Genomic DNA, 14,088 nt, shown 5'->3' on the forward strand with positions numbered 1-14,088 from the left:
ACTATATACTGTGCTGTTTTTGGTATAGTTAAATTTATAAGTATGTATTTTTATTTAAATCACTTCCTATTTTAATCACAACGAATTTAGTTTTTAAAATAAAAAACATATATTTACTATCACAAAACTAGAAAGAAACTCGAGTAGGTAGATGAAATTAAAATACTGTACGAGCCCTATCGCATGTTTATGTACCGTGCGGTTGTAGGTAATTATTTTAAGGTTCGAGTCAATATCTGGATAAATAACATTACCGCGACATTAGTACGGTAGAAAATATATTAGTAGTAAATATATTACTATAAATAAGTTCCATAAATCATAAATTATTTGTATATGCCGCCCAAACTTTTTTTTTTCTCTTTTCTGGCGTGTATCTACGTTATTTGAGCGCAAAATATTCTGTCAATGTCACGTATAAAATAGATGACACATATGATATGGGATTATTCGGTTTAAAATTTTGAAGGCCAAACTCTTAAACAATCATATGAATTTGTTTTTGCAATAATTATCCCATAGATAAAATTATCCTATCCTAATTAGCATAGATAATAATCGCTAGACATCTTGTCATACTTTCTATTATTGACATTACAGGAACATTATAATCTCTGGCCAGAGCTCTTGGGTGACGTAACAAAACAATAACAGGGAATTCCAAACGTCAAGTTTATTATGAACATATAATTTACCTGTTCGTAATTGTTATCAAGATCAAGTAGGCATAAACTACTTTAAAAGGGGTATAATTTGATCAGAATAGCCCAAAAATTGTTATACTTGGAACATAATTAATCAATCATGTATAAAAACGTCGAACTTCGCAAGCTACCTGCCGACGCACTGTGCAAAGTTGTAAATATTCTAGAGATTAACGATGATTGGAAGAAATTCATGTCGATTATACCAAAAAGCTTACAATGTGATAGTATTGGATCCAAATACAACAATGAACACATACGGTTTGTATACATTGTTTTTGTACTTAAATTATTATTGATACCTATTCTGTAGACTATAGTTTAATCTATCGGACAGCTGAAGTTTAAACTCATTGGTTTCAACATGATCCATATGTCAAATTTCAATTAAATCATAGTGAAGTATATGTTTTCAACATAAACTTGTTGAAAATGTATACTTTATTATGCTTGGCCAGTGAGATCTCATAAGAAATTTTATTCCTCATTTATATTATATATTCAAATAAAAGTAAAGTGACAGCTAATAAATAAGTAATTTAACAGCGATTAAATATCTAAATTATTATAGGTTGATTGAAGAGCATGCAAAAGCAAATAATATGAAGTGCACAGAGGTACTAATGGATGAATGGGGAACATCAGGTAGAGTTAGACCAACACTGACACACCTGAAAGATATTTTAAAAGAAGCTCAAATGTATAGAGCAGCAGATGAAATAGCAAAAATGTTAAAAGGTACCTTTTTTTCTACAATACAACAAAAACAATGTTTTTATTAACTTACCTAAAAACCTAAACCTTGGCCGTTTTCACCAACAATCAAAGTCCCAGCATAATGTTTTGATGTAGTACAGGCTGCAAATTCAAGTTCATGTTTTAGCATCTCTTTCAGCCGACCCTAAGCATCTGCTGCCTTTACTTTATCCCTGAACCAGGGATTATTTTACATTTTGTTCTCATTCTCCTTAAACAATTTTACAGAATCTTTGCCTGAACGTCCAACACATGGCCCAGCTGCACCTATTACAACAAATGTTACAGAAATTCTAAATGATGAAAGTATGGAACAAAGGTTTAATAATATGGGCTCAGTTAACAAGTCTAAGTTTAATGAAATGTGTAACAGAACAACAAGACAAATGAAGTCTGCAAGTAATATGATTGAGTTTTCCAAAAATGGTACACAAGAAGCATTTGATGTCCACAATGAAAAAACTCTTAAATCTGAAAGTGACTTTATTAAATTCTCTAAAGAACAGGAAGAAACCCAAGTGTCCATGAATGTGCCAGATATAAGTGCTCTGTTGAAGTCAAAAAGTAACCAAGTTATTGATCAATCTAGTTATACATATACAGATTCCGATGTTTCTCATACAAGTTATAAAAGTAAAAGTAATAATATTAAGCACAATCCAAACATATATCAGACATCATTTCCAGATATAAACATTTCCCTGGGAATAGACAGTGCTATACTTCAAGATGAAAATTTAACCCACTTTGAATATAGTGAATTAGAAAATATCACAGGTAACTTTTCCGAAACATTAAATGATGGTCCAAATGGCTTGATGGGACGAATTGGAAGTGGAGGCTTCGGGGATGTTTTTGTTGGCAATCATTACAAGTATGGATTACTTGCTGTTAAAAAAGCTCACAGTCATTTACAAATATACCGGAAGCCTGATATTGCAATGAAAGTTTTTAATACCGAAGTGAAATACCTTTCACAGTTTAGGCACAATAACATTGTTCCCATAATAGGATTTTCTAAAGATGGCCCAGCACCATGTATTGTTTGCGAATATATAGATGGAGGTTCTTTACAACAAAATATTGAAGCAAAGATCTTAAGTGAAATCCAAAGGATTGATATAATGATAGGGACTGCTGAAGGGTTAAAATATTTGCACACCAGCGAGAAACCTTTACAGAGTAAAGAAAGCAGTGCCCTTTTAGGAGTTGTGGGTGAAATTGATTCACAGAACACTATAAAGAATTTCGTTCATGGAGATGTTAAAACAGCTAATATTCTACTGACAAAGGAATATGTACCAAAGGTGAAACAAGTTTTTATTTAGGCATAACTACAGTTCGTGTATTTTTAAATTGGTCATTAATGTTTAATATTTATTTAAAATGTGATGTGTATGTATTACAAATATTTTATAGTTCAATTGCTTTTTTACAGTTATGTGACTTTGGATTGGCCAAGCAATACGACTCAACGTTTGTGACTACGTGTCCTATGGGTACTTCAGCATATATGGCTCCCGAGGGCATCCATGGCACTATAACACAAAAGATAGATATATTCAGCTTTGGTATTGTCTTATTGGAACTACTTACTGGTTTAAAACCAATTGTTGCTAATGATGGAGAGAATTTAAATATTAAACATTACGTCGAAGAAAACTCTATTAATAATGATATTAGTCCTTTATTAGATCCTTGTGTTACAACTTGGTCGAAAGCCAAGGAAATTTATAGTTTAGCCCAAAATTGCTTAGAATACAATCGAAAAAGCAGACCTACTATAACTGATGTTGCTAATATTTTATACAAAATAAAGAATTAATACTTAAATTTATAATAACTGTTGAATGTGATATATTCTATCTTTTATTTACATGTACATTCACCGATATAAATTTCTTGTTTTATTGTTTCTACACGCGTATTGAAATTATTATTTTCCATATCAATAGCTTTCTCTAAATCAGCAATAATTTGTTCTTGTTCATCAGTTTTACAGAGGCTAATGATTGTAATGAGAAGTTTTTGCATGTGTGTGGCTATGTCTTCATCCTTACATGTATATAAAACTTTGAAGAGGATAGAAATCATTTTGTGATCAGAATGCAGCTTCCATATACACCAACAATATCTGATCCATTCTTCTAAACACTGAAACAGAAAATGCTAATGATAACAATATGCATATACATATATATTAATATTTCATATATGTCAATACCTTGTCTGAATTGTGTAAAATAATTATTTGTTTCAATTAACCTTATCTATTTCTGGACTAGTTAGTTTAAACAAGACTGATGAATGTATTATTGTTATGCTATTAGAGAAAAGTTTATATATAATCGTAAATAGTTATGTGAGTATTTACTAGTGATAACAAAAGTATTTTCATGTTGTTCATTTCATATACTTAAATCGGTAATGAAAATAATTTGTGCATGATTTCAGACTTTATTTAATTATGTGTAATAATGAAAAAAGAATGTACTTTTGTAATGTAACATATTTTTCAACTAGTAAAACCCATAGTTTTATTAGTGTGGAATGCACTTTGTGACGAAAATATTTCGAAACCTAAATGACATAATCACCTGGTTATTTCTGCCTGATATTGAAAATTGTATGTAAACAAAAATAAAAAAAATGGCTAAACTAGGAAACCTCCTAGTGGTCATTTTCACTCTGACAATCAACTAATAATTAATTATTATTCTATATTTAATAAAAGAATTTTATTTGTATTTATGAGTGTTACTATCCCAAATTTTTCTATTCTTCAAAGTATTTCTCTTTTACCACTGCTCAAAAGTGTGCACTATTGACGAAAATTATTTTAACAACATAAAATAACTTGCTTGAAATGAAAATTCAAACTAATTTATGATTACATTTTTTTTGCAATCAATATGTGGGTACACAAGATTGGCTGCAATTTACAAATATATTTTTATTGGCAATAGTTATCTAATAGTCTGTTTTAAAATGTTTAAATAAGAATCCATACCTGTAACATACTAGGCAAAAGTATTTCAGCAACAGCCTCATTTGTGCAGACGTCCAAACTGTCACACATAATTGTTTTGAAAATATTTTTACTGACACAATTGATTTTGTGTAATTGAATAATATGTTTAGTGAATTTAAAACATTCTGCTTTCCTCTGTAAATTAGATTCTGTGTATAACTGGTCTAGAATCCCAGTGTAGATCTCCTCCAGTTTAACATGCTAAAAATAAAATAAAAAATATAATTTAATGAACAAACTAATATTAAAGAAAATAATATGTTTTTACTGATTTAGCAGGTTCTTTTTCATACCTTCACATCAGATGGAAACATTCTACACAATTCCAATAAGCAAGCATGTGTCAATTTTGTAACATCAGCATCTTTCTCAATAAATGTTTTCTTTAAACTTCTATATACAACTTCATAATAATTTCCACCATCAAAATCTTTATACTCCTGTGAGGAATAAAATATTTAAATAATTTAAAATAATTTGCATTAAACTAGTTGACTAGCAAATTTAATGCAAATACATAGCCCCGGATTTATGCCTAGGCATACTAGGCACTGGCCTAGGGGCCCAAACTAGCCAAAATAAAATATAATTTTACTCTAACTTTGGAATGGGGGGTCTCAAATATCAAAGTGGAGCATTGGATCTTTAAGTCCGAGCCTGCAGATACAGAAGGAAGTTATCACTACTACAAACGGTTTATATAATAACATACCATACATCTCAATATTGAAAGACAACATATTAATCCTTTACTTCTGTTTGTATTGTTGTAATCATCAATTAATAACAATGACACTGGAAATATCTTTTGGGGGTTTAAACCTACTTTGTACTTCTGGAAGAATAAAAAATTAAATTTATCAGTACAAAGATTTTTAATGGTCTTTTTAATAATTAGTAATAAGCTATAACATTACTTACTCTTAAATCTTTTACTATTGAGCAGTAAACTTCAATTTGGCCCGGATATTTCTTAAAATTATCATATGTAAGTTTACCGTGCAAAACATCAAGTGATTTATCATATATTTCTTGTACATCAAAATTACTATTCTGCTGTAATATATTATCCAATCGTAACCCACACAATAGCTCAAAGTATATGTTTAATTTTTTAGAATATTCCTGTGTGTTTTCATTATTCCATGGACAGTCACAAGTGAGTTCCTTATACAATATCAGTAGTGATGATATTATTGCTGAAGTCTCCTTTGTTTTTAATATATCTAAATCTCCTAGACATTGTTCCAATAATTGAAAGTTATGTCGTAAATTCTTATTTCTAACATCAAATTCTGCGTGAACTGTGCTTTCTTCGAAATTAAAATCCAATCTTGGTAGTAGGCAACGATTGATGCTTTCTAATAATTCTGAAATGTACTTCATTGTATTAATTTTCATCGGAAATTAATAAATGCTCAGTGTTTTTTATTTTATTTATTATGTGTTTGTTAGTTTTACACTTAAATATTAAAATTTATCAACTAGGTAACTATTGTAGTATTGATTTTTTTCAATTGATAATTGTCATATGTCAAATTTTTAAAAGTCTACAACAATAATATAGGTAATCAGGGATGCCAGAAAAGAGTCTTTGTTTTACCCGATCACTAATTTCAAACAAGCACTGATTTTACGTGTACCAACTTTTAGAATATTATGCCATGTACCAACTAAATATGCGATATATCATTATATAAATGATCGGGCATGTTATTAATTTTTTCCATTATCTTTGTTGGGAATTTTATGTAATACCGGCTGAATATTTTCCGAAAATGACATCCATAATTGCCATACTTTTTTATGAGTACAAACCGTAGACAGAGAAACTAATAGACGCAATGACGACTTCCTTCTCACTTACACAAGAAAGAGAACGAAAATTTCGTTACAAATGGGTTAGACAGAGATAGAATTATCAAATCTTTTGTCCCTTATCGCGTAACCAGTTTTGGTGTTTGTTTATACAAATAAATATGGAGTCCAATAATAACCTAAACTGCTTCGTTATATTAAATATGTTATTTTTATTTATTAGTTCTCTTTTTTATAATTTCCTAACGACAACTTTATGAATTTATAATATTATTACATTCCGAGTCAAAAGGTTAACATAGAAATCTATGTGGCAACCATTCTTTAGTAATAATTTAATTGTTTTAGATTTCAACTTCTGAGGAGAATGCTAATCCAGTAACATATAAAGATGCTGAAGTACTGTTGATAACGGAAACAAAAGCAAACAATGCAACAGTTTTTGGAAAACAAAAAAATATTTTAATTAAAAAAATGTATAATAAATATTAAAAAGTAGAAATTAATAATTAATTAATTTAAATTAATATAATTAACTTGTTTTAATTAAATCCTGAAAATTATTTATTTCCCAAAATAGGGAATGCAGTTACTATGGCAACATTATACGCATACATTGACAAACTTCGCTGTCTCAATCGTGGTTTCACGGCCCTTTGGTCTATTTGTTTCTCTGTCTACGAGTTGTAGTTTAAGGATTACCAGTTACTACACATTAACCCTCATTATAGTGTTTTGTCTACTTGATAGAAGTCGGGAATAGCATCCAAAAAAGTATTGCAGAATAGAAGAAAAGAGATGTTATAATTTATCATCAATCTTAATATTGAATACCTTTTACCAAATTCTTAATCTACCAAATCGTGATATGTAGCTTTAAAAAGAAGACGTGATTGGCCGTACTTAAACGTTGCTTTGCGGCTAATTAGTTAAACGTTTGATTTGCTGAATAGTTAAACGTTGATTTTTCCCTCTCTGTCATTATTGATTTGACATTTGAAACAAGAATTGTTAATTCGTTATGAATAAGGTATTGTCTAACTAATCATCCTCTAAGCAACGTTTATAAGTAAGCCCATTGATCTTGATGCTGTTCTTTTATTGGGATATAGTATTCCGTATTATGTTTGGTAATAAATAATACCTACATCAAGATTCACCAATTATATTTCAGATTTTTGTCGCGTGTCTTCACTAACATCATCCTCGCTATAATTTCTATTACTATATTAAACATATTTTGATTATACTGCATTGCCTTGCATTAAAATGTCCTTTTTTTATAGAATATGAAGGCGGACGGGCATATGGGCCACCTGATGGTAAGTGGTCACCAACGCCCTTAGACATAGGCATTCTAAGAAATGTCAACCATCGCTTACATGCCAATGCGCCACCAATCTTGGGAACTAAGATTTTATGTCCCTTGTGCCTGTAATTACACTGGCTCACTCACCCTTCAAACCGGAACACAACAATATCAAATACTGTTGTTTTGCGGTAGAATATCTGACGAGTGGATGGTACCGACCCAGACGAGCTTGCACAAAACCCTACCACAGTCCTTGTCAAAATGTAGATTTATTTCATCAGTTAGACGTCAATTAACAGAAAATCATACAAAAATCAAGCGTCTATGTGTCTAGACTCTTTAATTTTGCGCACGTAAAGAAACACCTGAAAAATAATATATTAGGCTAAATACTATATTATGAGAAAAGGTATATTTTACTCTATATTTATATATTTATTTTATTTAGTGTAGATACTATAGGTAATTTAGGATTTTAAATTATATATGGTATCACTTACATGTTGCAGCAGCAACTTCCTTATTTACTTTTTCGAATTAAATGAGGGAGTTGCAACAAATATCGGGGTATCTTGATCGTTTTCCTTATGAAAAACTGTTTCTGAAATTTTTTTGAAACAACCAAAAATTATTCAGACAGCGAAAATCGAACTGAAGGAACCATCAAAATATGACACTTGACAGTTGACTTCAAAGTCGTGAACTTCACATTTAAAACTCAGTAGCTGTCAGTTTCGTACAGCTCATTCTGTTAATGGGTTGTGTTTTATTTACATTACAAGTTACTTGCGACTCGCGTGGAATTGCCGTAGTGTCGTATTTTTAAATAACATTGGGAGTACAAGCAATCTACCAACAAAGAGCTTGTAATCATTTTCGTGTTGTCTTGCTGATTTAAAAAAAAGAGGATTGTGCATCATCTTTAAATCTACACAAATATTTTACGTAAAAATCTGAGTATATAGCTCATTATTTTAATCTTTTTACTAAAAAGATTACTGGCCAAAATTATAAAAATATAATTAAAAATTGATAATATTCTCGACAAAGATAATCTCAATGATAATGAATATACAATAAATAGTAGTAATTATAAATAGAAAGAGTGTATAAATAATGTTATTTTTAAAAAAGTGCAATCGTTATAATTTTTTAAGTATTCAATGTCCTAACTCAACTATGTTGAGGGATAATTAAGTGAATATATATAAACTATTGTTTGATAGTAGTAATGAAAATTAACTTCTCTTGTTTTATAAATAACTGTGAAGTGACCTAAGTGAATTTTTAATCTCTAAGTTATCTGAAAAATTTATATCTATGCCTAGTAAAAAGAAGATCAAGTCACCCCAACAAATATGGGAAAATATTTCTTCGGTGTTTGTGGATTTTGTTGAGAGGATATTTTTTACTCTTGGAGTATTTGTTGCCAAACATCCATGGAGAACTATTGTGGCAACATGGGCCTTTGTCCTCCTCAGCTGCGGTGGCTTATTTACATTTCACACAGAAAAGAATCCTATGAAACTATGGGTACCTCCAGATTCAGATTTCTTTCTTGACACGAATTGGTACATAAATAATTTTGGCACAAATTTTAGATTACAGAAATTATTAATAACAGCAGACAATGTCCTAGATCCAAATGTGATACAAATAATTTACAATATCTCAAATCATGTAAGTTCACTGGAAGTTGAACATCACAATGAAAAGTATACTTTGAATGATTTATGTTTTAAAGTTCCTGCTGTAAATTTTGCTAGTACAAATTGGAAATCCAGATCTGATGAATCAATGCAAGCTAATAATAATAAGACATTACAAAAACGTGGTATTGTTGATGAAGACTTATCTGATCCTTCTCTTTGGATTGATGAGGATTTTTATTGTAGTTTTCTTGAAAGTTTTCCATTAACATGTCTTCAATATAATATAATAGATTTGTGGAATAAGAATGCAACTCTTATAAATAATGCTACAAATTATGATATAATAACAAAAATAAATAAAGTAAAAGTAAATCCGTCCACTGGCCATCCTGTAGACTTTAAAAAGTTGCTGGGTGGAATAGTGCGTAATGAGGCAGGTGATATAGTATCAGCCAAATCCATTTTGCTAACTTGGTATATGTACGTAAACATGACACAAGTGGATCTCAATGAAGTAGGTAATTTAGTTGGCACTGAAGACTGGGTATCGATTCCATTAGCACTTTGGGAATTGGAGTATTTGAATTATGTAAAATCCTTAACTTTTAATGTTAATAATATTAAATTTTATCATGAGGCAGGTAGAAGTTTTGCTGATACTAGTGGAGAAAGTATGTTCCAAGATATGGATAAACTATTTATAGGTATTATAATGATGTTTTTTTATGTTGTTATTGCTGTATCCCGTTTTAACTGGCTAGAGATTAGATTAACATTGGGTAGTGTTGGCCTCTTGAATGTAGGAATGGCTTATGTTACCACTATAGGTTGGTGTTCTTTGATGGGTATTCCATTTGGTCCCGTTCATTCTTCTTTACCTTTTCTACTAATGGGTCTTGGTGTGGATGATATGTTTGTAATGAATGCTTGTTGGAATATAGTCCTAGCCGGCAATGAACAGAATAATATTCCCACCAAAGTTGGACATATGCTAAAACATGCAGGAGTATCCATTGTGATAACATCATTCACTGACATTGTAGCCTTGTTGATAGGAGCTATTACAATTTTACCTTCACTAAAGTCTTTTTGTATCTATGCAGCTGTGGGGGTGTTCTTTATCTTTTGTTTTTCTGTTACATTTTATGTAGCAGTGTTCACCTTAGATATAAGGCGAGTTGAAGAAAAACGAAATGGTATATTGTTTTGTTATAAACATAAAACTGAAATTATTTTAACAACTGAGAAGACATTCTTTCAGAGATTATTAGAGAGTTTCTATAAAAATATTGTATTAACTTTTCCAGGAAAAGCTATAATTATATTATTTACTTTAGGTATGACTTGTTTTAGTGTAGTAGCAATATTGAAATTGGAACAGAGATTCGATCCAAAATGGTTTATACCTGATGGTACTTCTTACAAAGACTTTTTAAATGTACATGAATACTATTATCCTGACGAAGGGCAACCAGCAACAGTTTTCTTAGGTGATATGGATTATAATTTAGAGTTCGTAAAGCTCTATGATATGATACAACAATTGAGAAACGAATCTTACGTAACAGATGTAGTCACGTGGGTCGAAATGTTTCATGGGTATGTCTTAAAAAATTATGATCGTGATTTAAAAAATTCTACTGCAGTTTCTACTACGCAATTTAATAAATATTTATCTAGATTTCTTTTTAGTCCTATCGGTGGAAGATTTCAAATAAACTTTAAATTTAAAGAACCACTTTCATGTGGGCATGTATTTAATAATATAACAGCTTCATTATTGTCATTTAAATTTATTAGGTTTGAAGGTCCAGAGGAATACATTCCTGCAATGAATCGAGTTAAAGATATTGTGAAGTCAACCGATATAACAACAGGGAGTGGTTATCGTAGCGTTTGGTCGAAAGTTTTTGCAAATTGGGTTACCGACGAAATTATTGGCGTTGAAGTTGAGAGGAATATTGAATTGGCCCTATTTTGTGTTATGGTTTGCACTGTTATTTTGATTACGAATCTTCAGATGTGTTTGTGGATTTTCCTTTGTGTAATGTTGACAATAATAAATGTTTTGGGTTGGTTGCAAAGGTGGGGTATGACTGTTGACATTGTGTGTTGTATTGGCCTTGAACTCGCAATAGGTCTTTGCGTTGATTACGCCGCGCACGTTGGTCATACGTTTCTAACAATTTCTCAAGGTTCTCGTAATGATAGAGCTTTTAAAACTGTCACTTCTATAGGCACTGCTGTTTTGTTGGGTGGAGGTTCAACATTGCTCTCTTTATCATTATTGAGTATGTCAAAAGCTTACACTTTTCAGTCGTTTTTCAAAATATTCTTGCTAGTTATACTTTTTGGTCTTTCCAATGGTCTGTTATTCTTGCCAGTTGCTTTGTCTTTAATTGGCCCAGCGGCATATAGACCACAGGATAAAATAGATAGATCAGAGGCTGTGGAATTAAATGGAAAGTTAAATAGTAGTAGTAATAAGGAAAAAGAAATTGATGAGGAATAAAGTAGTATGTAAGATTTTTTTAGACTGTTTAAAGCTTTGATACAATCCATTAAATATCTCAAGAGATTATGAATCTTGGTTGTTAATATAAAGTTAATTGAAATGGTTTGACATGAAAGTAAGAAATGGTAAGTTTTAAAGAAAAAAGTCTTGCTTCAGTTTTATAAGTATGCTTGTTTTTGTGTAGATATCTAAGTGCTATTCAACAGCCTAATAGTATTTTAATTTCAAATAAAGTGCGGAATAGTATTTTAAGATCATATCATAATTATTTTTAAGTATATCAAATAATGTATTCATATAAGCCTTTTTGTAAATCTTTTATATAAAGTATACTTAGATTGTGGTATTACTTTTCTATATTTCTTTAGTATCTAGCAAAATGTATCTAAAGCAATAATATTTTTGTGATATTGTAATTTAGCCAATTACTTATACCGGTGATTGTAGGGTTTTTTAAAAATATTTTTTAAGCGAAATACATTTACAATCAATAAATTATATTTAATGAAGTGTGTATTATTTATTTTGCCTTTAAATACAATAATAAGCACAATTATGCAATAAAATAGAGAAATATAACGTCAACAACACGTTCCAGATAAAGAAATGATAAGTCTAGTATCAGTTCAATACCTTTGAATATAATGAAAATCTATGTCACAAACATAAATTAGAAACAAGATTTACATTTATAATTATCACTAGAATATTAATATAATTATGCTACTTAGAGCAATTATTATAAATATTACGTAACATCATAATTATGTAATCTCATTATCTATTTAATTCGATATTGTACCAATTATTTTTAATTATCTTTTAAAACGCGTATTTCCGTCAGTCTGGAAACTTGAAATATTGTACATATACACAATAAAGGTGATAAAGATCCAGTCGATAAATAAATAATGACCTATATGCATATTATAATATTAAGTCAGTTTGAGATATATTTTGACCACGTAACATGACACGTCAAACTATTACTCAACATAGGAAAAACATTATTACAAATAAACAACACGGCTTTTGTAAATACAGGTCAACTACTAGTAATCTGACAAGCTATTTTTCCGATATTTCTCAAGATATAGATAGCGGTTAAGTAGAGTCAATTTACACGAAAATTTCAAAATTCAATTTTGAATCACTACGGTATCTATGGCAAGTTATTACGATGGATTTAATCATATTTGTAAAATGGACTTCAACAGGTTGTTATGAATGGTTTTAAATTTAATCCATATGTGGCTCATTCTGGTGTACAAAGGGCTCCATCTCCGCCCCTGTTTCTACATTAAATACAGTGATTGTTCACTTTTTGCTGATGGACTAAAATTGTACATGCTATTTGAAAACAAAAGCGGTGTACTCCTTATTGCCCGGATAATGCGCGTAGCGCTTAGTACATTTAAAACACTTTGAAAAAGTGACACTATTAGTGATTTTAACACATTAAATATATTACATAACTCCCATGACATCGACATTCTCAGTCAAAACCTTAATAATTAAGAAAATTTTAGTTATAGCTCTCAATTAGCAGCAGTACCTATTAGAGTTTTATTAATTTTTTCAAAGTTTGATTGCTATATATATATATTTATGTTATTTTTTTACCTTCATTCATTGAAGTTGAGAATAATGTCAGCATTATAATTGTATTGCTTACTTTGGTAATTGTATGTGGTGACATACAATTGTATTATTGTAAATATATATATATGCAATAAATGTATATTGTTAAAAAGAAACTAAATTAAAAAGGCAAATGCTTCAGATTCTTTAGTTATAAATGTCAGATGAACTTTAAAATAATTATGTTATTATAAAAAACTTTTGGTTACTTATTTTTTTCTCTTCCGTGCATAAGATTCTGTGCTTACAATTTTAAAAATAATACATTGAATATAAATTAATGTTTTTGATATTTAATTTTATTATGTAATCATTAATCAAAATTTAATCATCCATACTATCTGTAAAGCAAAATATTATTTCTCTTTCTAAAAGCTAATCAAATACATCTTATTAATAAAATGCCATTATTAAATTAAATTCAAAATGAACTTTACTCAAGTCAGTTAAAGAGCAGAGCTGAGCTTGGAGAATGTTTACTCTTCAATTAAAGATTCTAAATTTTACGATTAAATTAATGTAAACAGTAAGTTGTGTTACGTTACGTTACCTAATATTTATTTTAGATCAGCAATGTCAGTAATGTTACTGGTTTTTATGCCAGTACGTATGAGACATTCAAAATAAAATAAAATTGCTGAAGTAAACGTTAACAAACG

The 14,088-nt window shown here is 29.8% G+C and overlaps 3 protein-coding genes across 3 annotated transcripts; 2 read left to right on the forward strand and 1 right to left on the reverse strand.

Annotated features, from left to right (window-relative positions):
* Positions 1-608: 608 nt before the first annotated feature.
* LOC126769098 (interleukin-1 receptor-associated kinase 4-like) lies at positions 609-4,207 on the forward strand. The gene is made up of 4 exons (XM_050487640.1): positions 609-965; positions 1,276-1,442; positions 1,689-2,767; positions 2,899-4,207. The coding sequence occupies exons 1-4, from the start codon at positions 805-807 to the stop codon at positions 3,283-3,285; spliced, it is 1,794 nt and encodes a 597-aa protein (XP_050343597.1). The 5' UTR covers positions 609-804; the 3' UTR covers positions 3,286-4,207.
* Positions 3,132-6,038, reverse strand: LOC126769101 (uncharacterized). Its single transcript, XM_050487643.1, has 5 exons — positions 5,413-6,038; positions 5,204-5,326; positions 4,785-4,931; positions 4,471-4,692; positions 3,132-3,614 (listed from the first exon to the last, which is right to left on the reverse strand). The coding sequence occupies exons 1-5, from the start codon at positions 5,890-5,892 to the stop codon at positions 3,330-3,332; spliced, it is 1,257 nt and encodes a 418-aa protein (XP_050343600.1). The 5' UTR covers positions 5,893-6,038; the 3' UTR covers positions 3,132-3,329.
* Positions 6,039-8,368: 2,330 nt separating this feature from the next.
* On the forward strand, positions 8,369-12,231 carry LOC126769095 (patched domain-containing protein 3-like). Its single transcript, XM_050487633.1, has one exon. The coding sequence runs from the start codon at positions 8,942-8,944 to the stop codon at positions 11,783-11,785; it is 2,844 nt and encodes a 947-aa protein (XP_050343590.1). The 5' UTR covers positions 8,369-8,941; the 3' UTR covers positions 11,786-12,231.
* The last annotated feature ends 1,857 nt before the right edge of the window (positions 12,232-14,088 follow it).

The sequence above is a fragment of the Nymphalis io genome, chromosome 6 (assembly GCF_905147045.1).
Source record: "Nymphalis io chromosome 6, ilAglIoxx1.1, whole genome shotgun sequence".
In the NCBI taxonomy this organism is placed as follows: Eukaryota; Metazoa; Arthropoda; class Insecta; order Lepidoptera; family Nymphalidae; genus Nymphalis; species Nymphalis io.